Source organism: Taudactylus pleione, unplaced genomic scaffold (assembly GCF_031769625.1).
Source record: "Taudactylus pleione unplaced genomic scaffold, aTauple2 ptg000018l, whole genome shotgun sequence".
Taxonomy (NCBI): domain Eukaryota; kingdom Metazoa; phylum Chordata; class Amphibia; order Anura; family Myobatrachidae; genus Taudactylus; species Taudactylus pleione.
The window spans coordinates 5,319,442-5,343,541 of record NW_028284420.1 but is presented as its reverse complement, the minus strand read 5'-3'; the positions used below and the strand labels follow the sequence as shown (position 1 = coordinate 5,343,541).

The 24,100-nt window shown below is 43.8% G+C and overlaps 1 protein-coding gene across 3 annotated transcripts in view; it reads right to left on the bottom strand.

The window, feature by feature from the left end:
• Positions 1-1,376: 1,376 nt before the first annotated feature.
• Positions 1,377-24,100, bottom strand: part of TLK2 (tousled like kinase 2) — a 178,325-nt gene continuing 155,601 nt past the window's right edge. For all 3 annotated transcript variants that reach the window (XM_088442441.1, XM_088442443.1, XM_088442442.1), the window contains 5 exons: positions 23,713-23,882; positions 13,156-13,294; positions 4,650-4,761; positions 4,108-4,215; positions 1,377-4,005 (listed from right to left, as the gene is read on the bottom strand). In XM_088442441.1, the coding sequence (XP_088298567.1) occupies positions 3,832-4,005; positions 4,108-4,215; positions 4,650-4,761; positions 13,156-13,294; positions 23,713-23,882 (703 nt within the window). In that variant the 3' untranslated portion in view covers positions 1,377-3,831. The remainder of the gene's footprint in view (positions 4,006-4,107; positions 4,216-4,649; positions 4,762-13,155; positions 13,295-23,712; positions 23,883-24,100) is intronic.

Below are 24,100 nucleotides of genomic sequence, written 5' to 3'. Positions count from 1 at the left end.
ACAGATTACTCTTATTGCCCTGAAGATTGCACTTGACTTTCTTAGGAATACAGTAAATACATAATGCTTCTTTGCAGTTACTAGGAAAAAAAAACAAAACTCCACAGAAGTGGAGGCATAATGTAAGTTAAAGGAGGTGGTAGCATAAACAATATATTATAAAAGGGATGGAGGGGATGATGGGCATAAAATATATTATATAAGGTGTGGGGTGGATAACCTATCAAAGGGGTTGATATGTATAAAATATCTAAGGATTATGGGAGATGAAGGGCATAAAATATATAAGGGGTGGGGGGCGACGGACTGGGAACAAACATGAATTAAGCATAACAGCATATTATAGAGGAGCATTAAGTGAAATGACGAGGTGTCGGGCTACACAAAATTCTAAAAATATATAATAAACATAAAATTTCATACAATTACACTCCTAGCGGTAAACTTAATATGGTACTACCTGTCGGCGATCAAAATCCCAGCGCCGGAATCCCAACATCACTTGAGATGCCGACGCTGGAATTCTGACAGCTGGCATCCTGAACGTAAGTATAGCGGGGTCGGTTAGGTTTAGTTGCGGGGAGAGTTAGGATGCAGGAAGGGTGGGTTATGGGGGTGAAGGGGGTAGGGATAGGATACTTACCAAGCCCCTGTCGGGATTCTAAAAATCGGGATGCCGCTGTCAGTCTTCTGACCGCCAGCATCCGGTCTCCCGTATGTATTCCGGGTGCTACATGCAGTTTTTTTTCCTAGCAGTTCAACCAAGGTGAGGGCAGGCTAGTTGTTACAGCACACAGGACCCCCACAGCTCCCCCCAGCTTTCAATAAGGGCTATAAGAGTACAAGCAGTACTTGGCTCTGCCTAGGAGTATATGTGGTAATGCAACTTAAACATTTCAGCCAGTCTGGTTTACACAGATGAAAAGCTTTCACATGACCAAGAACATATGTATTTTTTTGATCCTTTAAGTATTTACACTATTTTACTATATCATCACTAGTAGCAATGCATTTCCCTCCCCCCCACCTTTTTTTCTTTTTAGCCAATACTTGGGCAATCTAGAACACACCCCCTACCACAGAACCCATAAGCATGCCTTGTATATAGTTTATCTTTGCTCAGCAAGCACTGACCATTTACATTTGTCTAATTAAGATGTTTTCATTGCAATAAATGTGACTACAACTTTGACAGCAATTGGCTACATAAAATATATGAGTGATCATTCAGTATAGAAGAGGGAGGGATGTGGTTAGTTGTGAGCCAGTCCACAATCCAAAGCCAAATGCCACCCACACTGAACGCCATGAGACAAAGTTCAGAAAGTAACAAAATAATAAATCATACATCACAAAGCATCATTTTAACTTCCAAATGTATTTTATTCTCTGTATTTTTTTGTTAATTCTTGGATGTTTCATCCTAGACTGTTATGAATTAATACACATTTTGTCCAAGTCAAAATGAACAAAAAAAACAAAACAAAAACAGTTTTATTATAATTATTATTCCTAGAGTAAAGTGAAACCCATATTAACAGAAACTAGAGGCAGGAGAGGAGGATTGGAGGACAACAGGTAGACAGTTACTGAATGTTGTTTTCTGTGAATGAATAATATTCTGGCTATTTTGTGACATGGGTTTCATTTTAAATGAGGGAAAAAATAAACAAAAAAAAAAAAAAAAGACTTAGAATTTTGATCAAGTAAAACGTTAGACCACGCTGGAGGTAGTACCCTGTTCAATACTATATTAAAAGGGGTTATCTCCCACTTCAGGCTACATTAATTTACTAGCTTCATGTGTCCTTCTGTCATTTCCTACATTAATTGCTGTGTTTTCAAGGCTTTTTGTGCTCTTCTGCCATGTTTTTATGTAATACAGCTATTTCTTAAATGTGGTCACCCTTATTTATTACTTTAATGCTACGCGTATTGCAAAAAAATGTATACAGCGCATGACTGTGTCCTTTTACCAGGTCAAATAACATCAGCCCAGTCACATATAGATAAGGCAGAAGATGAAAGTTGGAAATGTACAGGTAAAAGGTTGCAGGAGAGCATGACTAAAAAGGGATAGTGCCATTGCAGGCAGTTCTGTCTACAGGAAAGAACCAAATTACAAGAGTGCTCTGGGAAAACAGACCATCAATGGATTTCACCATTGCTTGATAAAAAAAAAACAACTGAAATCATAAAAAAAAACAGAAACAAGAGCCATTTCCTCTCATTACAATGGTAAAGTCAAGAAAATGCCAATAACCATTTCACTGTGTGATTGAGGCTTTATATTGGGACATTATCTTTGTGAAAAAATGTAGGTGGAAATTTTTATACGGATTAACTAAAGAAAAAAAAAAAAAAAGTATTAGTGATTCCCAGGCAATCTGCAATGCATGACAGCCTACCTACCTCCTGCGTGGTCTGCAAGGTCTTAGAGCCAACACTATGCAAATCAAGTCATTGCATTGACTTCCAATAGATTAGTTGTTACCAATGCAACTTTATGTTGGCTGCTAAGAGACAAATTTCTCATTCATGATCAAAGCAAAAATGAAATGCTATGAATGCCAAAAGCATTCATGCTAAAACCGGCCTTCTACAGAGGTCTAACACAGAAATGTGACACAACAGCATTCACCAAATGCAACATGTTTGAAACAGGTTTTTGGCTTAGTTCTTAAAGTATCATCACACACCATATGCAAATGGATAAGAATGTAAAGTACGGTGTAATTCAGGGAGAAGCTGAACTGAAACCAATGACCAGCTGAGGGTTATATAGGACTGAAGGTAGTAGTAATGGATTCCTAACGAGTTGCATGAACCAATGTAAAACAGACAATGTTTAACATGTGTGACTTTCTACTCCTTACTCTAGCCCTTATTCACCATTTATTATCAATTAAAAAAACTTCACTGAACCAATCAACCTTCATAAAATCCTAAGAAAGGCATTCGTGTGAAAACTGCCTGAAAAAGTTGTAATCTGTAATTAACAGGAAAGAATCAGGAATTCTATTAACCCTAAGTAATATGGATTTCACTTTAATAAAACTATACTCTTTTCAACCAGGTTTACCCTTTAGTGGGTCTATTCACCTTCAGACAGTGGAGGAATCTATTCTGTGATATTCAGCCCATCAATCCAGTAGCAAATACAGAGTGAGGCCCCTATTGCCTAAGAAACAGGCTGAATATGTGTGTGTGACCCACACAATGGATGCCTCCAGTGTTTAGGTGAAGGAAACAATACTTTCAATCCTGGGAAGAGCTTTGTCGCTTCTTATTTATTGCGAATTAAGGGAAAAACGGCCTGGTATATTGTATTAACTGTTCTGGCTATTTCTCTTGACTTTAATAAAATGAATGAAAGGGAAAACAGAAAGGGTTTAAATATCAACAAAGGGCCAAGTCCAGTCTACTAGGTTCCCGCTCCTCAAAATTTGCTCAGTAAAAAGTCATTTCCATGTTTGCAAAGTTTGTCGGCTCCGTGGAGTTTCCAGAAGTCTGTGGAGTGGGAGGGAGGGGAGGGGGGAAATCATGTCCAAGTTATAGAGCAAAGTCTATGACTTGTCATTTTTACAGGTCCTTCCCAAAAACATGTTTAGACTTTCACCCAGCAGGGGCGCAGATCCTTTGCAAGACTCCATTTCCAATTCAGCTCTTTGTGGCTCTCACAAAACATAAATTGAAATGTTCCATGGAGCTCTCGCTACTCTCCACCAAATGGAAGAGAAATATTCCAGGGGAGCCAAATAACTGCTCAGCTGGCATTACCACTCTGTGTAATGGTGAGGGTGTAATGTCTACAGTCTCATTCGTGCATTCTCAGTTTGACAAGCTGTTGTTTGAGGAACCAGACGTTGATGCTATTGCCGCAGTGGCTGGGCTACTGGTGGACACTGATTTACGGATGTGCGGCAGTAGATAGGGGTCAGAGGCCAGCTGGTGGACATCTATCCGATCCTCCTTCCTATAAGCAAGGCAACGGCGAATAAAAGCCTGTTAAAAAGAGAAACAGTATTAGGACTAATCATCAAAACAAGTTTGCCTACTTCTAAAGACCACATACAGGTAAATCTGCTTGTAAATGCAGTTAAATACCTTGGCTTCTGGGGTCACAACTGGTTTAGGTGGGAACTGTACTTCTGTAGCTTTCAGGATTGTGTTCTCTTGTAATATGTCTTGCTGGGACTGGTTGTGACCAAATGGCTATAAAACAAGAGAAGATTAAACCTTAATGGGCAGAACTCTGTAAAAAAGTGGAGGTAAATAGACTCATGTTCTAGCTAAATAAACCAGTAATGCAGCTACTGCAGATAACACCTCAAAGCACAGTAAAATATACCACACCTGCAAATGTAGATTTGTATAGAAACAACTTGTTAGAAACGTACATTTGTCACGTGGTACTATCTAGAATTCAACAACAGACTAGAAGTCAGGATTCCTGTTTAACAATAAGAAATATATATTTTTGCCTTTAGATGATGCAAGGTTACTGGGTGCGACCCAAAGTGCTCCATATACTATTTTTATATCTTATAAGGATACCCATATTATAGCAGCAATATTTATCTCCTCCAGGTTCCCTATTGATGTAAATTGAATTCTTACAAAACAAATGTGTTGTTTTTCCATATTACCTTTCGCCCATACAGACACTGGTAAAAGATTACTCCTACAGACCACACATCCACTTTGTTGGAGATTTTTGGAGGTTCCTTGCCAACGACGAAACACTCAGGAGGCAGATACCTGAAGAAAAAGCAGTCTTGTTTTAAAGCTAAAAGGAAAAAATTTAAACCTTTCATAGAAGGTTCTGAAATCTTTGAACACATTTATATGGCCATAGACACAAAACTGAATGTGCATGCAACAAGAAAGTCAGACTTGTATACGACACAGCCTTTATGCAAGTTGCAATGTTTTCAATAACAATTTCACACTGGGCAATACCAGTCAGCATTTTTTTAGTGGAGTAAAATGATGCCTCTAAATATTTATAAGGACTACTTCTACAGGAGTACGGAATGATCACCAATTCACATAATGGTAAAATTGTCTTAACAGACACTGAGCAAAACATGCGCAGACTGCAGAAGACAAAACAGTTGGTAAGACTGTGCCAATAAAGTGATTGAGGGCAATTCTTTTAATGGTTAGGGCCACCGCCAGTATCTTTAGCAACGCAACTAGCAACAAAAAGTCTCCTTTCTGGTTTCTATAGTAATGTGCCCTACAGCAAGTTCATGCTTTTTTTCCTCTGCCAAATGATTAATGCATACCACACATATTTCTATTAGCAATTGCTGTTTGCTAGATTGATCACTTCCTCTAATACCCATTTTCCACTGGCCAAAATACCCAAGTTATTGCCGTGTCAACCTGGGTAGTGGCTCAGTGGAAAAGGCACCTAGGAAAATATCCCGGGTTAGGATTTCTTCCTGGGTATCAAGCAGGGTTTTAAGAGTGTAAAACCCTGGTCAAGCTCAGTGGAAACGGGTTACCCGGGTCTTCTGACCAGAGACCTGTTTCCAGCACAGTTATTGGGTGGTATTTAGAAGCTGTCTGTGTGACAGCTGTCACCGGGGAGGGAGAGATTACAGCCACCCCAATATGGTCCGGACCGTTCCGGTGTTTACCCCACCCCTGCTTCATACGGGAAGGCTGTAATGTCTCCCTGCCCGTCTCCCCGGTGACAGCTGTGACATCATAGCCTCTCGAAAGGACCATCTGGAATGTGACTGAGCTGCGAATCAGATGGTCAGACCGGGTTGCTTCATGGTGGCCCTTAGCTATTGCCGGATTCTATAGTAATGCCTGTGCAGCACATTGCCTGAGACCAGTCCTATATATATATATATATATATATATATATATATATATATATATATATATATATATATATATATATATATATATATATATATATATATATATATATATAGATAGATAGATAGATAGATAGATAGAGAGAGAGAGAGAGAGAGAGAGAGAATCACTTACTAATAACCTTAAGGAAAAGAGAAATCAGACTGCATATTGCTTTCCCAATTACACGTGTATATACCGGTCTCATATTTCAATTAACAAAAGGGGGAATCAAAGGTAAATCCTTGCAATATAATTATATGAAATACAATCAAATATCATCACTACAGTTTAAGAATTTAGGGGCAAATTAAAAGTTAAAACATAATTAAGTATGATCTCCTTGGCACGTCTTACATTTGCTCTCCTGATTGTAGGAGGGAGAACAGGTCACTACAACCAGAGGTCCCATGCTGCCAGCACCTGGACTGCTCACCAGAGGCACTGGTAATATATGTAGTATAACTTTCTCCACTCGCAGGGAGAAACAAATCAGGTGTAACTGATAAATGTATTTCTTTGAAGCTCTCCCTAGCACTACTTACATATAGGTTAAACCTGAATAGAGACAGTAAAAAGTTGAACCCCTCAGTTACAGTGATTGATTAACACAGCCCCAGAGAGCAAGAGGATTAGACACGAAGTGATAGGAATTAGAAGATCAAAATAGAAAACTTATAAACACAGAAGAACGCGTCTAACAAGAACACCAACCAGTACAAACAGTAATTCAGAATCCCAATGCATCGGCGATTAAATATCTCATGTACAGGAAATCAGAAGTCATTTTAAAATCTATTTATGTTGCTGCTGGGTCCTCTTTTCCAACCATATCATCATCTGCTTGGGTTAATAAGGCAATGATTCAATTCCACCTGGGTGAGTGCAATCTTAGGTCTCCTAAAGTCCACAAATAGACCGATTTTCAGCACGGGTCGTCCCGAAGATGAGACAGAAAAGGGCCTATTTACTCCAACAACAAACCCATCAACGGGAAATGGTGAGCAAAGGGCATCAACTGTTGGGAAAATTTTCCATTACCGGACACGGTGGCACATGCAGTATCTCCAATTGGAGACTATATGAGAGCTGCATTAAGCTGTGGAGAGTGATAAAGCACCAACCAATCAGCTACCGTTAGTTTACAGCAGGGGTGGGGAACCTTTTTGCTGCAGAGGGCCATTCTGATATATACATTATTTGCGACACCACACGGGGCGGGGCCACAATCGCCGGTGATTACAGCATGTGACCGTCTGAAGTGTCCTAAGCACACTTCAGGCGCCACTGCTGCATAGATTCTGGCTGCAGGGTGCCATTCTAGGCACCCTGTTAGCCAGATGAGGTTAGAAGAAAAAAGCTCCAAGGACCAGACCAAACGAATCCGTGGGCCTTATAGGTTCCCCATCCCTGGATTACAGGCTGTGTTCGAAAAATTACAGGAGCTGATTGGTTGGTACTTTATCTCTCTTCAAGGCTTAGTGCATCATGAGATCACAAGCAGGCTTCTCTGGATTGCAACATCAGGTTATCAATAGCCAATAGGTCTCTCACATGGTGGCAAAATCTAAAACTAAAGACACAAGGAATGCCACTCAGACTAGGAATGATTAAGATTTATTGCAGGCTCCAGTGCTGCATGACAAAGTACATGATCAAAGGAAAATAAGAAACTTCACAATGAACTAGAGATGAAAGCAGTTCAAATGTTTATATTAACAATTACTGGGGTAGCTTCTCAAACTTCTTCCAGACAACAAGACAGTGGTGGCCTTCAAATTGCCAGGAAGGCACCAGAAGTAAAGCTAAAGGTACGTACACACTAGACAACTTGCAAACAACGGTCGTCCAGATTTCCTTTGAACTCCTGGACAAACGATCGAGTGCATACACACTGTGCTATCTACCAAATGACAAAACGATACATTGTGCGTCGTTCGGTCGTTTCATCGCTAACTTTAAAATGTCAACATATCGTCTGGTCGTCCGGTAGTGCGTACACACTGCACAATTTGCTGTAAATCATTTACGGTTGTCAGACTATGCTGCCTGTAGGGACGACCTGAAGATGTGTGGGACGGGAGCACGCATAGTACATACACACTTGACGATTTGACGTTTCGATGCATCGGAATCGGGCAAATCATTAAAAAAAATCGTCTAGTGTGTATGCACCTTTAGAGTGAAATCTAAAAGTCACTATCGGTGTTCTACTGTATGTAGCAAGCAAGGAAAATGCAGTGGTCTTAATTTGATGGTTGTTCCAGGGAATGGCCTCTACATCAGGAAGTCTTCCAGCTACTGAAAAGAGTCTGGTTTCTTCAAGTGGACATTATGGCAACAAACCAGAACGCTAAACTACCCAACTTCTTCTTTTGGCACAAAGTTTCAGGGAGTGGATGTACGACAATACCATGGATGTCTCAGTTAGCCTAGGTCTTCCCTCCGTTGCCTCTCAACTTAAGCATGCTACAAAAAGGTCATTAGAGGTGATAGTAAACAATCCATTTTGTATACCAAATTGGAATAATTCTGCCAAGCAATGAAGAGGAGTCACTCCTCTTAAGTACTTTGAAGCACTGTGGAAACTCAATGTAGTGCTAAACTCTGAGGATTACCCCATTTCAGCCAATACAGAAAGTGTCTCTGATATGTAAGAAGTTGAAGGTAGTGTTCCTGGTGGCAGTTTCTTCTGCTATGAGGATTGGAGAGTTCCAAGTAATAAGATGGAACATTATATTAATAATAATACGACCATAATAAGGAACATTTTTCAAAGTCCTATGAGGATAAAGTGGTCCTAAGAGCCAAGTCAACTTTCTTGTCAAAAGTTGTATCTACATTTCACATCAACCAAGAGGTTGTATTCCAATCTTTTACACACAACTGGTGGATAAAAAGGAGAGGAAACTGCATTTACTAGATTTGGTGAGAGCAGTCAATACATGACAGAGGGTCTTGGAAAAACAGGAGAGTGTGTATTTAAAAGGTCATACCCCTTTATAGCAAACAATTTCCAGATGAATCAGAGAACTAACCATACAAGCATAAAAGATGAATGGATGGAAGGTGTCAGAGATACTATGGGCCCGATTCAGATGTGGCCGCATCTTTTGGCAATCACCCATCTCTGACTTTATGCAAATGCTGCTACAAATCCCTCGCTTGGTGTACATCTGTGCAAATGAATGTGTAAGGACTGAAGCCTAGTTTGAGCATCTAGAGGCTGTAATACCGGCCAGGTGCGTCTTTAGATGGCACCATCTGTCGCATCATCGAAACTTGCACCAACCCCATGGCAGGTGCAGATAAAGCATCTGTGTACCCAAACACTTTAGCAACACACCTGCTGCATATGGGAGATAAGATGGACTAACTCCGTGGGTCTGGTTAGCCACCTCTCGGTCGCCCCTAAGAAATGCCAGGCACTTTTCCAAGACATTTCTGATACCCTGCAATTCATTCAATCACAACTGCGCCTTTGTGCATATACACTGTATAATGCATGCTCCATACAAATTTTAAGGGATCAACTCCGTGAACCTCGCATTGCGTGTGACTCTGAATCAGGCCCTAAGAGTGTACCATTACACGGGTGGTGACAACATATTAGGTAAAAGGGGCTCAGGTTTCAGTGAGTGAGATATCCAGGGCAAAAAGCTGGACATCTTCTCTCATCATTATCTGATAGCTATATTATATGTTGCTGACATGTCCTTTACACATCCACTTACACTCTTTGTTATGCAGCAAATGTCACTTAGTTGACCCTTGCTACAAGATTGGTTGGGTACATCCCATTGTAACGACTGTCATGGTAGATTAAACAGTGAATTGTATTTACAGATCATTCTTTTTTTTCTAGAAATACTCCATGGCAGCCAAGATTTCCCATCCAATTTGTTTAAGTTAGAATTCTTTTAGAGACCGTTTTTGGAAGTTACTCAAAGACACAGGGGATAAGGAGAAATTGCATTATATACTGTGTTATCTAGACAAGTAGTTCTCAACTTCAGTCCTCAAGGAATATCAACAGGTCATGTTTTCAGGATTTCTGTCTGAAGAAACAGGTGGGATAATCACAGAATCAAAATAGATCAACTCATGTGCATGATTAAAGAAATCCAGAAAACATTACCTTTTGGGAGTACATTACAAATTATCGGCAAATATAATTCATGGTTATCTTCAATTATATTTAGCAAAGGCTTCTCTGCCACAGTGTTTGCAATTCAGAAACCCTTCTTGCTAAAGTAATTGCTACCAAGGTGACTATTTTCCGCATGAGACACTTTAATGGTATCTCCCTCCAAGGATCAAATGGTACATTAACACTTCTAGAATATGATTTAAATTCCATTAAACAAATGAATATCTGAATACAGGCCTGATTTTCTTTCCTAAGTGGAATACTTGACATTCAACAAGCTTATAACCAATTTGTCTTTGGTCAATACTGTCACAAAATTTTACAAGTTCAATGCTTGCATCCAAAGAGGTCAGTTTTGGATTGAGGCTTCAGAGATTACAGTCTTGTTGGGACAGCGATGGAACAGCACCAAGATGAATGATTGAGGAAACAGAATTTTTATACTTGTGTTAAATCATTTGCTCTGAAACTACTGAGGAAAACTAGAGACGCACCCCTTAATCTCTTTTTCTGGTTCTACAGTATTTCAAGTTCATGGTTGTAGGAGGGCATTGTATCCCTCTGTGTCACTATAGATATGTCCTCATACATTGTTGCTGCAGTCACGACAAACAGCTCTCGAAGTACCAGGTCCCGCGTGACACTGCTGCGCTGAGCATAAATTTGTTACCCAAAAATGCATCTTAGTCACAATGCGATGCTTCATTTACAGGTTCACACAGATATACAAGTGTCACATATCAAATTAATCAGTGTAGTCGCCTGGTGCATCATATGCTGGGTATACACTCTACAATTATCTGTCAGAAATCTGTCCAATCTGGCTGGTTGGAATGAAAATCTGGTAATGTATGGGAACCAATGACAATCGACCATATGGTCTTAGAAAATGGATAAAAATTATTGTTCAAATTGGTTAAATTAATTTGTTTTAACCAAGTTGTCTGAATGACAACTTTTGTCTGTTTTTCAGTGTTTGTGAGCAAATGGAAATTGTCATTTGCTCCCATACATTACCAGATTTTCATTCCAACCATCCAGATTGGACAGATATCTGACAGAAAATTGCAAGCAAAAAATATGGTAGTTGCTCAATCAGCTTAATATACTACAGGTGCTTGTAAAGGGCAGGGTTTACACTGAACACAGAAAAAAGAAAATTGCCCCCAGCACACTGCAGATAAATCAAAAATACTTGAATCCTACATGATAATGGAAATTCAGAGGTATTGGTTTACATACATTTGCAAATATATGAATAAGCGCTGGGCCGTCGTCAAGGCTCCTCTATACCAGCGTCCCTAGCATTAAGGGGTTCACGTCCGAGAAGCAAGGCACCCCAAAAACTTCCAGCCAAGGACCACCCCCAGGTCATCACACGAAAAAGGGGAAAAAAGGTGATAGTGAAGTGTTAAAGGATAGGTGTGTAAAGATAAATCAATATTTTTTCACTTTTCTATGCGTTTGTGTATTATTTATGTCATTTTAATTCTTTTACATCTCATTAACACTTATTGATTTATCTTTACACACCTATCCTTTAACACTTCACTATCACCTTTTCATGTGATGCCCTGGGGGTGGTCCTTGGCTGGAACTTTGTGGGGTGCCTTGCTTCTCGGACGTGAACCCCTTAATGCTAGGGATGCTGGTATAGAGGAGCCTTGACGACGGCCCAGCGCTTATTCATATATTTGCAAATGTATGTAAACCAATACCTCTGAATTTCTATTATCATGTAGGATTCAAGTATTTTTGATTTATCTGCAGTGTGCTGGGGGGCAATTTTCTTTTTTGTGTGTTCAGTGTAAACCCCGCCCTTTACAAGCACCTGTAGTATATTAAGCTGATTGAGCAACTACCATATTTTTTGCTTGCAGTTTGGAGGCATGAAAGGAGTCAGCATTAAGAGGAGGTGCTGATCCTTATAGTGCCATGTGGAGGTTTTTTGGGGTACCTCCAAGGTAAGTTAGCTCTCAGCTCATACATGTACTGTTATCATGCAGTACATCAATTTGTTATTATATAACCCAGAGTGGGTGCTACTATTATGTAGCAATAATTATTTTGGGGTGAGTGTTTGGGAGTGGGGCCCCCTGGATTGTTCTGGCTGGACCTTGCTCATGGCATCACCACTTAATTCACATAGAATATTTTTTAACTTTTCTATGCGTTTGTGTATTATTTATGTCATTTTAATTCTTTTACTTCTCATTAACACTTATTGATTTACCTTTACACACCTATCCTTTAACACTTCAATATCACCTTTTTTCCCCTTTTCATGTGATGCCCTGGGGTGGTCCTTGGCTGGAATTTTTTGGGGTGCCTTGCCTCTCGGACGTGAACCCCTTAATGCTAGGGACGCTGGTATAGAGGAGCCTTGACGACGGCCCAGCGCTTATTCATATATTTGCAAATGTCTGTAAACCAATACCTCTGAATTTCTATTATCATGTAGGATTCAAGTATTTTTGATTTATCTGCAGTGTGCTGGGGGCAATTTTTTTCTTTTTTCTGTATCTGACAGAAAATTGTATAGTGGATGCCCAGCTTGGTTTGTTATTGAGAAATTCTGAATAAAAACATTATAAAGTAAATTGTGCTTACCTGTCATCCATAGGTTCAGCTATGTGGTGGTGGACAGGGTTGTGCTTCTGTTTGTCCATATATTTACATTATATTGATTATAAATAATTTGATTTGCTGCTAGACCACCAACCTGAAGCACCCCTGCAAGAGTCCTGAGGCACCCTAGGGTGCCACGGCACACGGTTTGGGAACCACTGGTATTGTGTATGCCTAGCATAAGTCGCACTGAATTGCAAAGAAGATGCATTTTCTGGTGAAAAAGACGCTTGGTGCAAGCATAGTCGCTCACGTCAGGCGTCTCGCACCAAATGGCATGAGGACACATCTGTATCTCTCTTTTCTGTAGGGCTTGATTAGTAAACAAATATTCCCAGCAGACTAAAGGATATAGAGGGAAAGGATACAAAACGAGGAGTATTCTTTAAGATGTTAAAAGGAATATTAATTCTGAGTGAAGATTATAGAATTAGACTAAACAAATCAAACACAAATTGTGACTGAAAGCTATGGAACCTCCACCACTGCACACATCTTACCAGTAGGTTCCGGCTCCTTGTGATGTGAGCTCCATACCATCAACAGAGTTATAGCTGTCATCATCCATTATCTTAGAGAGTCCAAAATCTGTTATTTTTATCTCTCCACAGGCTGTACCATTAACCAAAAGTATATTACCTAAAAATAAGAATATATTACATTTTAAAAAGGAAACAAAGTGATTGTGTTCTTGGCCCACAAATACAGGTAATTAAAATATCACACAAATTCCAAACTAAAAAAAATAGAAAGTGACAATTTAAATCTAGTCCCCCATATTACATATTAGTTTATATCTCACCCAGACATTACAGTATTCTGCTTGGAGCCCTTGATATCGCAATGAGGAGGGAATACCAAGAAGAGCGAGATGAACATTTAGTTACATATGACAGTAGCAGTTTACAGACAAGAATTTTGGCTTTAGTAAGGATGAGAAGTGGAATAGCTGATGGACATGATCAGTTAACTTTTGTGAATACTTTGATAAAGTCAACAAATGAGACAAAAGGTGTCAGCAGGAGCGAGCAATGACTACTGCAGCTACCTTCTAAACAAAAATCCTTCAATCTTAATGTACACCGGATTGTGCCATGAAAAAAGATGGCACGTTCGAGAAATCTGTTGGTATACAAACCCAGTGTAGCCATGGGGGACAGCAAAGATACGCATAGGAAAATGGACGCTTGTTAAGGTACTTTAATTCTGGAACTGAGAGGAATCATTTCTATTATTATTTTAATCCACTGCTTATAAATTGGGATTTTGCAGTTTCTTACTAAATCCCATGCTCATGTCCTCTATAATTACTGCTGCATCTCTTTCCTCCTCTATGGCGCCAAACTACTTGAGCAGGTTCTTTACAGCCACCTCACCAGCTGCTTCTTGTTCAACACCCTCCTAGGCACACTCCAATCTGCAATTCAGTCTCTTCTCTCCACCAAAACCTCCAACTACCTCTTCAGGGCCAAACCCTAAAGCTGTTCCCAATGTGGAATGCCACTCCCAAGCTCAATTACTTTAATTTAGCCTACCTACTTCAAATGTTCTTAAACCTCAACTTTTCATTCTAGCCTACCACAGTTCCTAATAACTCTCCAGCTTCTCTCCTCCATCTAATGTGCTCTCTTCCCATAGGCCCTCTAGAATGTGAATCAAAGTGGGGTCATGCTCTTGGTTTTCTCTACATAATTTTGGAACCTGCCCCCTGTAATTATTTATGTAAATATGTTAAACAATCAGCTTGTATTTATGCAACCTGTTTGTTCTACCCACCTATGTACTCGCTACGAAGCCATTGTTGTGCATTATTAATGAGATCATAAGAAAACTAAAGCAAAAGGTTTGTATAATCTCATTTGACAGTTACTTGTGTGCTTATACTGCAGATTTGATAAAAGCTCTAACTGGTCTACTGGCTATTTACCTGGGCTCCATCACTGTCATTTGAAGTGTGGTTATAATAAGGACTTTTTTGAATGGATGTTTTTCTATTATTTATAAGCATATCCTGCAATAAGTGACGTGACTAGAAATAAAATATGAGATATGGTAAGAACTTACCCTTGTTATCTCTATTTCTACGAAGTTCATAGGGTTCCACAGGATACCTTGGGGTATAGGTGTGACGTCAGTCGCCGGGCACCATAGAGTTAAGCTTTTCAGCCTCCCAGGATGCACTAGGGCCCCCCCTCCTATACCCCGCCCTCGAGCCAAGGCACCTCAGTTAGTTATCAAGTCATAGGCCGGAGGAGGAGAAGGAAGAGAGAGAAAAAAGATCTGGACACATACAAGAATCACATTCTCACCAGAGGGAGACGGAAAACCGGTGACCAGAGCAAAGCCCATCTGCAGCACAGGTGCGACAGGGCGGGAGTCCTGTGGAACCCTATGGACTTCGTAGAAATAGAGATAACAAAGGTAAGTTCTTACCATATCTCATATTTTCTACTTCAGGGTCCATAGGGTATCCACAGGATACCTTGGGGATGTCCCAAAGCAGTATCCTTTAAGGGTGGGGACGCTCCTGTGCAGAAAGGAGAATCCGCCGCCCGAAGGAAGCATCCTGAGAGGCAAAGGTGTCAAACCTGTAATACCTCACGAAGGTATGGACAGAGGACCACGCAGCAGCCTTGCAGATCTGGACTGCAGAGGCACCACGTCGAGCTGCCCACGAAGGACCCACAGACCTAGTGGAATGAGCCTTCAGAGAAGGAGGAACCGGTAGGCCTTCATGAATATAAGCTTCAGAAATAGCCATACGGATCCAGGCTGCCAAAGTTTGCTTTGAAGCAGGCCAACCCTTTTTACGGAAGCCATAGAGGACAAACAAAGCGTCCGACTTCCTAAACGAAGAAGTGCGGTCAACATAAGTCCTTAAGGCCCGCACAACATCCAAAGAGGCCTCACCCACGGAAAGACCCGGTGAGTTAAAGGCCGGAACAACGATTTCCTCGTTAACATGAAACTGGGAAACAACTTTGGGAAGAAACTCGGGCCGAGTGCGGAGCACTGCCCTGTTCCCATGAAAAACCAAGAAAGGGGGTCTACAAGAAAGAGCCCCTAAATCAGAAACACGTCTGGCCGAAGCAATAGCCAGAAGGAAAACAGTCTTAGCTGTTAGCCATTTAAGATCCACTGAGCTCAGTGGTTCAAACGGCGGTCCTTGGAGAGCCCTCAGGACCACAGCCAAATCCCAAGGCGCCACAGGTGGAACAAAGGGCGGCTGAATGCGGAGAACACCTTGCATAAAGGTGCGCACATCCGGGATTGTAGCAATACTACGGTGAAACCAGACAGATAGGGCCGAAACCTGTACCTTCAAAGAAGCAAGGCGAAGCCCATGATCTAGTCCCGCTTGCAGGAAGGCGAGAATCCGAGACAGACGAAACTCCCGCAGTGCATAACCTCTCGGTCGACACCACTGGAAGAACGTTTGCCACACGCGATGGTATATCCTCGTGGAAGACTGTTTCCGAGCTCGCAACATGGTACGCACCACAGAGCTGGAAAACCCCCGGGACCTCAGCATGGCCGTCTCAACAGCCACGCCGTCAAAGACAGACGAGTCAGGTCCGGGTGAAGACAAGGACCCTGAGACAGAAGGTCCGGTCGTAGCGGCAACCGCAGAGGACTGTCCACGGACAGACCCTGAAGGTCTGAGAACCAGTGCCGTCTGGGCCACGCGGGAGCTATCAACAGGAGCGTCCCTCCTTCCTGTTTGAATTTCCGGATTACCCGTGGAAGAAGGGAGACCGGAGGGAACAGGTATGCGAACCGGAACGTCCACCGGACGGACAGAGCATCCACCAGAGACGCCCCTTCAACTCTTGTGCGAGACCCATACACCGGCAACTTGTTGTTGTGCCGGGACGCCATGAGGTCGATCTCTGGAAGACCCCACCTGTCCACCACCAGTTGAATAACGTCCGGGTGCAGGGACCATTCCCCCGGATGAACGTCCTGGCGACTTAGAAAGTCCGCCTCCCAATTTAGCACTCCCGGGATGAAGACCGCTGATATGGCTGGAAGATTGCGCTCCGCCCAAACCAGGATCCGAGAGACCTCTACGAGAGCCGCCCGACTGCAAGTTCCTCCTAGCCTGTTTATGTAGGCCACGGTGGTAGCGTTGTCCGACTGGACCTGCACCGGGTGACCCTGGAGAAACCGATGTGCCTGCTGGAGAGCACTGAAGACCGCACAGAGTTCCAAGATATTTATTGGAAGCTCCGCTTCTGTCGGCGTCCACCTGCCCTGGAACAAGTGTGGACCTGAAACTGCTCCCCAGCCCCGAAGACTGGCGTCCGTTGTCAACAGGACCCAATTTGGAACCCAGAACGGACGTCCCTTGTTGAGGTGGGTCGTCTGTAACCACCAAGCAAGGGACAGGCGAACCTCCAGGGTGATCACAATCGTCTGGGACTTCAGAGACTGAGGCAGCCCGTTCCACTTGGACAGGATCAGGTGCTGCAGAGGTCTGGAGTGAAACTGGGCGAATTCCACCATGTCGAACACCAACACCATGGAGCCCAGTAACCTCATCGCCGAGTGTAGGGACACCCGGCGGCTGTGCAGACAACTGCGCACCCTTGACTGTAAAGCAGAGATCTTGTCCTCCGTCACGAAGATCCTTTGCTGTCCCGAGTCCAATAAGGCTCCCAGATGCAGAATCTTCCGAGACAGGATTAGAGTGGACTTCTGCCAGTTGATTAGCCAGCCGTGCCGTTGCAGCAGTGCAATGGTCAGGTCCAAGTGGCGTAACAGGAGCTCTGGAGATCCTGCCACCAATAACAGGTCGTCCAAGTACGGCAACATGCGGACTCCCTGCAGCCGCAGAGAAGCCGCCATGACCGCCATCACCTTGGTGAAAACACGTGGTGCTGTCGCCAGGCCAAAAGGTAACGCCCGAAACTGGAAGTGGTCGCTGCGGATTGCAAACCTGAGGAACTGTTGATGGCGCAAAAGAATAGGAACATGCAGAGAAGCGTCCTGTATGTCCAATGACACCATGTAGTCCCCAGGTTCCAGAGCCAGAATGATGGACCGTAGGGTCTCCATCCGAAACTTCGGAACCCGCAAAGACTTGTTTGAGGTTGAGAATCGGACGATACGACCCATTGGGTTTCTGTACCAAAAAAAGATTTGAATAGAAACCCTGGCCCCTCTGGGAGAATGGAACAGGCACTATAACTCCAGCCTGGAGCATAGTGTGCAATACCTTCCGCAGCTCCGTAGCCTTGTTCCGGTCTGATGGTAGACCCATGGTGAAGAACCACGCCGGGGGTCTGTGCCGGAAGGAGAGGGCGTACCCATTGGAGACCACCTCGAGAACCCAAGTGTCTGTCGTAGTGGCCGACCAACACTGGGCGAACTGCAGCAGGCGGCCTCCCACCCTGGGATCCCCCAAAGGGAGGCCCGGACCGTCAGGCCGCAGGCTTGTCATCTGGCTTGGGGGCCGGACGTCTGGTACTCCATGCCTGCTTCCGGGGCTTGGCCGATTTCTTAGGGCCAGCCTGTCGAGGAAACGACTGTGGTTTGGGCCTGCCCTGGGCCCTAGATGACCGAAAGGACGATGGTCCAGAACCAGAAGGAGCAGCGGCCGACGGGAGACAAGCCGATTTGGCTGCCGCCAGCGTGGCCACAATCTTATCCAGATCCGGACCGAAGAGAACTTCTCCGGTAAACGGCAACGCCTCCAGACCCTTTTTGGAATCTGCGTCCGCCTTCCAGAATCGCAGCCACAAGGTGCGACGAGCAGCCACCGCTGCTGAAGAAATTCGAGACACCAGAGTACTAATGTCTAGGGCCGCCTCGTTGATATAAGTGGCCGAATCACGGAGATTACCAATCAACTCTGCCTGTTCGGCCGGACAGTCGGAATCAAAAGAAGCCTCTAATGAATCCGCCCAGCGCTCCATCGCTCTGGCAACCCAGCAAATGGCCATTGCCGGCCGTGCTGCCCCCCCCCCCCGCAAGGGAATAAGCGGACTTCAGGCAGATCTCCACCATGCGGTCCGTAGCATCCTTAAGGGAGGACATGGATGGCATCGGCAATGTGGCACTACGGACAAGACGGGTCACATGAGAATCCACCTGTGGAGGGGATTCCCACTTTGCAAAATAATTATCCGCGAACGGATAAGCCACCGCCAGGTGTCTCTGCGGCTGGTATCTTTTGCCAGGCTGTTTCCACGCCTCCTCTAAATGGTCCACTAACTGACCCGAAAGAGGAAAGACTGTGGCATCGCCCTTCACATCTTTGAAAAAGGCATACTTAGATTTAGCCGCTGGGGGAACTTCGTCCTCAATCTCCAAGGCTGTGCGGACCGCCCGAATAAGTCCAGGAATATATACTTTGGACTTAGCATCAGTGTCCTTAGTGTGGAGAGGTTCCTGATCGTAAGGATCCAGAATCTCCCCATCATCAGACGTCCCCTCGTCATCCTCATAAGGAGCCGACAGAGACGCCACCGGCCGTTTATGCGGCCGCATCACAGACTCCCCTTGCAACACATCCGACAAGTGCTGTACAGAACTCGTCAGGGAGTTAACCCACGCTGGCTCCTGAGAAACTGGGAGCGGGGAAATAGGGAGACTGAGGGGTACCACCAATTGTCGTGGGAAACCCTGCATGGGTGACGACACCACTGACTGCTGGGACAAACCCATCGGTGTAAACGCGGGCTGCTGAGCTAACTGGCTCACTAAGGCTGTAAGCGCCTGAGCGAAACAAGCCCAGGGCGGCTCCTGTACCGGTGCTGTAACCGTAAGCGGCCGCGCCATGGACAAACACTGCCGGCAAAGGCCCTCCGCGCTACCCTCCCCCTCCGCTAACGGTACTTTACACGTAGTACACTGTAGCCGGAGAGGAAAATCACTTTCAGACATGATGGCACCAGGTATGTGACCCCTCTCACCAATTATATAGTAAATAGGCGAGAGACCACCCTGCAGCACCGCACCGCAAGGGCTTAGTAGAAAGAACAGGGACAGAATAAAGCTGACAGTTTAGAAGAAAAGTTACAGGCAGCAGCGCTAGCACAGTCACATACAATGCAAAGGAAATCAATTCCTGCACTAACATCGCTGATCACTCAACTACGCAGACACAGGGCCTGGTAGGACACAGCGCTGCATACACAGACCTGACCACAGCGGAGGAGAGGTATGCAGGGGGACCCAGACCACGATGCTTCCTTCCAGGCTTCCAGCAGCGTTCACCATGCGTTCAGAAGAAGATGGCCGCCGAGGAGCAGAGAGGAGGCTGGCCTGGGGGAGGAGCGCTGCCACAGGGCCAGTCGGCAGCGTGCAGAGAGGGCTGTGTGCAGCGGGGGAGGCGCCGGCTGTGAGACAGGGAAGGCGCGCTCCCCTGGCATGCATTTAACCCTTGGGACGCCGCAGCGCTACCGCTCTGCTGCGGTCCGCTGTCCCAGGGGGTAGTGGAAGCGCAGGTTGGTCGCCTGGCTCCACGCTGCAGCCAGTCCCCAGGGAGTCCCCTGCCTGGGGACTTAGGACCATGTGACCAGCGGGGACCCACCGCGGGACCCCGCTGCTTACCTTTGTCCCCCTTGAATCCGGCCATGATCCGGAACATCTGGGGTCACCGCTAGCTGTGACCCCAGATGCTCACCAGCATCCCCGGATCGGTACCGGCGTTCTGGTACCGGCGGGGGTGTAGGAAAGACAGCATGGACGTCAGGACTGACTGTCCATGCTATACATCCAGATGTGCAGCCACAGCTGCATAGAAGAAAGCTTCAGGGGCTCTTCTAGCCCCCACTCCGGCCGGGCACCAAACTAAACTGAGGTGCCTTGGCTCGGGGGCGGGGTATAGGAGGGGGACCTAGTGCATCCTGGGAGGCTGAAAGCTTAACTCTTTGGTGCCCGGCGACTGACGTCACACCTATATCCCAAGGTATCCTGTGGATACCCTATGGACCCTGAAGTAGAAATATTGAAATAATCAGCAGTGTTTATTTTATGTCAATTTATTGGTAAAACATTTCTAGGAGCAAATCATCACCAGAAAGAACAAAAAAAATAATCCGCTGAATCTTACGGCAAAGACGTTACGCATCAGCGGACTACCGGGTTGAATTTCCAGCAGAAAAACACACTAATGAACTAGAAGTAAGACCAGCATGGACACAACTGAGGATTTTTAACCCCAAGGAGCTGGCCACCAGTGAGGTAGTTAACTTGAATCATGCAGGATATCTGCTATTTGAAGTTAATATCTGAATGATTAGTGATTGTTTCAGATATTTATTTGCGGTTTTAAATATTGACCAGTGTTATTGATGCAACCTTCATGGGTCTTTCCAGGAGATCACGTGTAAAACTAATTACTGAAAGATCAACATGCCGTATGCTGATGGTAGTGTGGACCACAAGGTTCGCACTATACATATTGTGTGATTAGGATATGGCTGTGAGGGACCCATTTTTGCAAAGTGTATGGGTCCCACAGAACGCTCTCGCTCCAGGAAATAGGCACATCACTGACCTGTTACAGTATTGCCTAGCCTTGATCAGTGTGTGAAAAAGGACTTTTCAGGAAGTGTGACCCAAATGTGTTCCTGAAGTGTGAAGATATAGGATCACGTGAGTAGAGCAGAGTAAAGCGGGAAGTTGTCTGATGCGGAGAAGAACTGAGACGGAGTTGTTCCCAGTGAGGGTGAGGTCACCGCTGTCCCTCCAGAGTGCACTGAATTCTCTGGACACTACTGAGTTGTGACTTATGCAGCACAGAACAACTTACATCGATAACTGTCGTGTCGGCAGCTTTGCCAAGTGATTGATAAAGCTGTTTAATGTGTAATTTGTTACTCACTGCATAGTTATTCCAATTAAGCACAAACAGCCATTTAGGGGCATATCCAATTGCGGGAGGACTTTTAGAAAACCCCCGCGGTGCTGTTTTTTTTCCCCGCAGCCGCAGGGTTTTGCTATACAATTAGGTGACCGAAAATGGGATGCAGTGATTTCTGCAGTAATCACTGCATCTTTTTTTTCTCACACCTCCAGAGCAAGTCTGATTTTTACTAAAATCGTTAATTTTAGGAAAAATCAGCAGGACTTGCTCTGGGACCCCAGCGGTACCTCCCCTGAGGACTACTTAAGCAATTGGAAGATTCAAATTAATTTAATTAATCCTTATTTACTCACCTTCCGAAGCGGTGTCTTCTGCATCCAGCGTCGGGAACAAGGTCTTCTGCAGCAGGGTGAGTATGTCAAAGTGTGTGAGTGTTTGCAAGTGTGTCCCCAGTGTGAGTGTGTGTCCCCCCCCATGTGTGTATAGCCGGTGCTGGGAGAACTGCATCTCCCAGCCCTCGGTGTAATATTGTTAATATAAAAGCCAGCCATTCACTTCACTTGTGGTTTTCCTCGTCTCTCGTGGAGAAACAGCTACTTGCTTTCATTTACAGTTTTATTTGGAGTAATAATTGCCCAGCATTGCTTCATTTGCAATATATCGTGGTTCATTGACAATTGGTGGTTTTCTAAGAGGTAGTTGCATAGAATATATTATGTAGTATTTATTTTATTGATAACATTTTTTATTTTTTATTAGTGCTTGGTTAAGTATACACCATAATCTGCAGTCTGTCGTGTAACATCATTCCAATGACTTAGTGATGTACTATGTTGCCCATTTTATTTTCAGAAACGATAAAGAAGGTACATATATAAATAGCTAGTTCCCGATTCGTCATCATGGTGCCAATTTATTTCCAAGGTAACAGGAGAGGAACTACTTGAGTTTATCAATAGGTCCCTTTTGTTATACCCTCTAATGCTAAATTTATCATACATCCTCTCTAGTTGTTCATTATATTGCTGTAAAGTCATTTTGTATGCTTATTCATTATCTAACATGATTCATATGTAACTAGGGCCGAATATTCTGGAGCCATCCTATACTGTGACATTTTTTGTTTTATATGTGCATCTATGGATTCTTGTGCCCATGACATACGCTGTTTATAATTAGGTGCTGATTACCACATATTTGTGTGGACTTTTTTTTATGTATTATGTATTTCTTGCATGTGAGTTTGTAGGCTTTGTATTTATGTTGTTTGTAATTGTGTATTGCGGTTACTATAGTTACCGTTGTTGAGTGGTTGTGACGTCACTTCCAGCTCCTGTGACTTCCGGTCGGGGAGGAGGTTAGCGGCGTCCCACACAGTCTCTGTGTCCATATGCTATATATTTGTGGTAAGTGTTGTGTCATCTGTATGTATTTTAAGCTTGACAAAAGCGCAATAAAGCGCTGAAACGTTGCTGAATAAGCACGGCTGATGCGATCTTTTCTTGCTACGGAGTGCCGCCTGATGGAGTGTATAGTCGGTTTGTATGTTTATGCAGACTGTGGATGGCACCTGGCGTTTATGTTATATTGATCTCACGAGTGCTGGATTTTGGATATATATAAATTTTATTACTGTATAGATTTGCCCGATCACTGTGGGGGTGTCCCGCTAGCGGCCCAGATACATAGCGGCGGCTACCAGAGCCGCCGCTGCTTGCACACAGTGGTATCAGATAAGACCATGTCGGAGAAGGCCCAGTCTGGTATGGTCGTATCTGATACGACCGTGCCAGGCAAGTGGTTAGTGTCCTCCTTTCAGTATTTAACAAACAGCACTAAGCTTAGCATATAGCGGTTTGTCAATGTACCGCTTTACGAGCGATACGGTCACTGTTGCCCATACCTCCATTTTGTCCATATTTAATAGGAGCCCCCACAGACCTTAATCTGGCCCTGTATCTATCACAACATATGAAAGAGGTAGGAAGGCACTCCCTGGATTTTTTAAGGTTAATAGATTTTCAGCTCACGCTTGCATGACTTCAACGTTTCAGATGGTTACTACGCCTTTCGTCAGGAAAATATACTGTCTCAGAAGTAGCCTCGGCACTTGTATATGCAGAAAAAACTTCAGGTGGGAAACACCTTAATGCTAGTCAATATAACAGTTTATATCAACTTTTGTCAGGACAATAATATATAAAACACAAACACATACTATATAAAATATATATTCACTCACCTGGTTTCAGGTCATAGTGAATGATTGGTGGCTTGATCTCATTCAAGTACTTGAGGGCGTTTACAATCTGCATGATAATTGAGCGAGCTTCCTTCTCTGACATAAGCTTGTGTTGCTTCAAGTAGAAGTCAAGATCATTGCCCTCACAATACTCTAGCACTGTGCAAAACCTGCAACAAGATAACACTGTTATTTTATTGGATCCACAATAGTATCAAATATGAAGGCATCATGCTTGTTGTGTCTTATGGATGCTACAATATGGTTCTATTGAAAATGAGACATAACAGCTTTAATATCTGCACCTTCCCAACATAAGATGCAATGCAATTTATGAAAATTAAACCCACAGTGTCATAACCCCTATCCCATCCAAAAAATTGTTTTC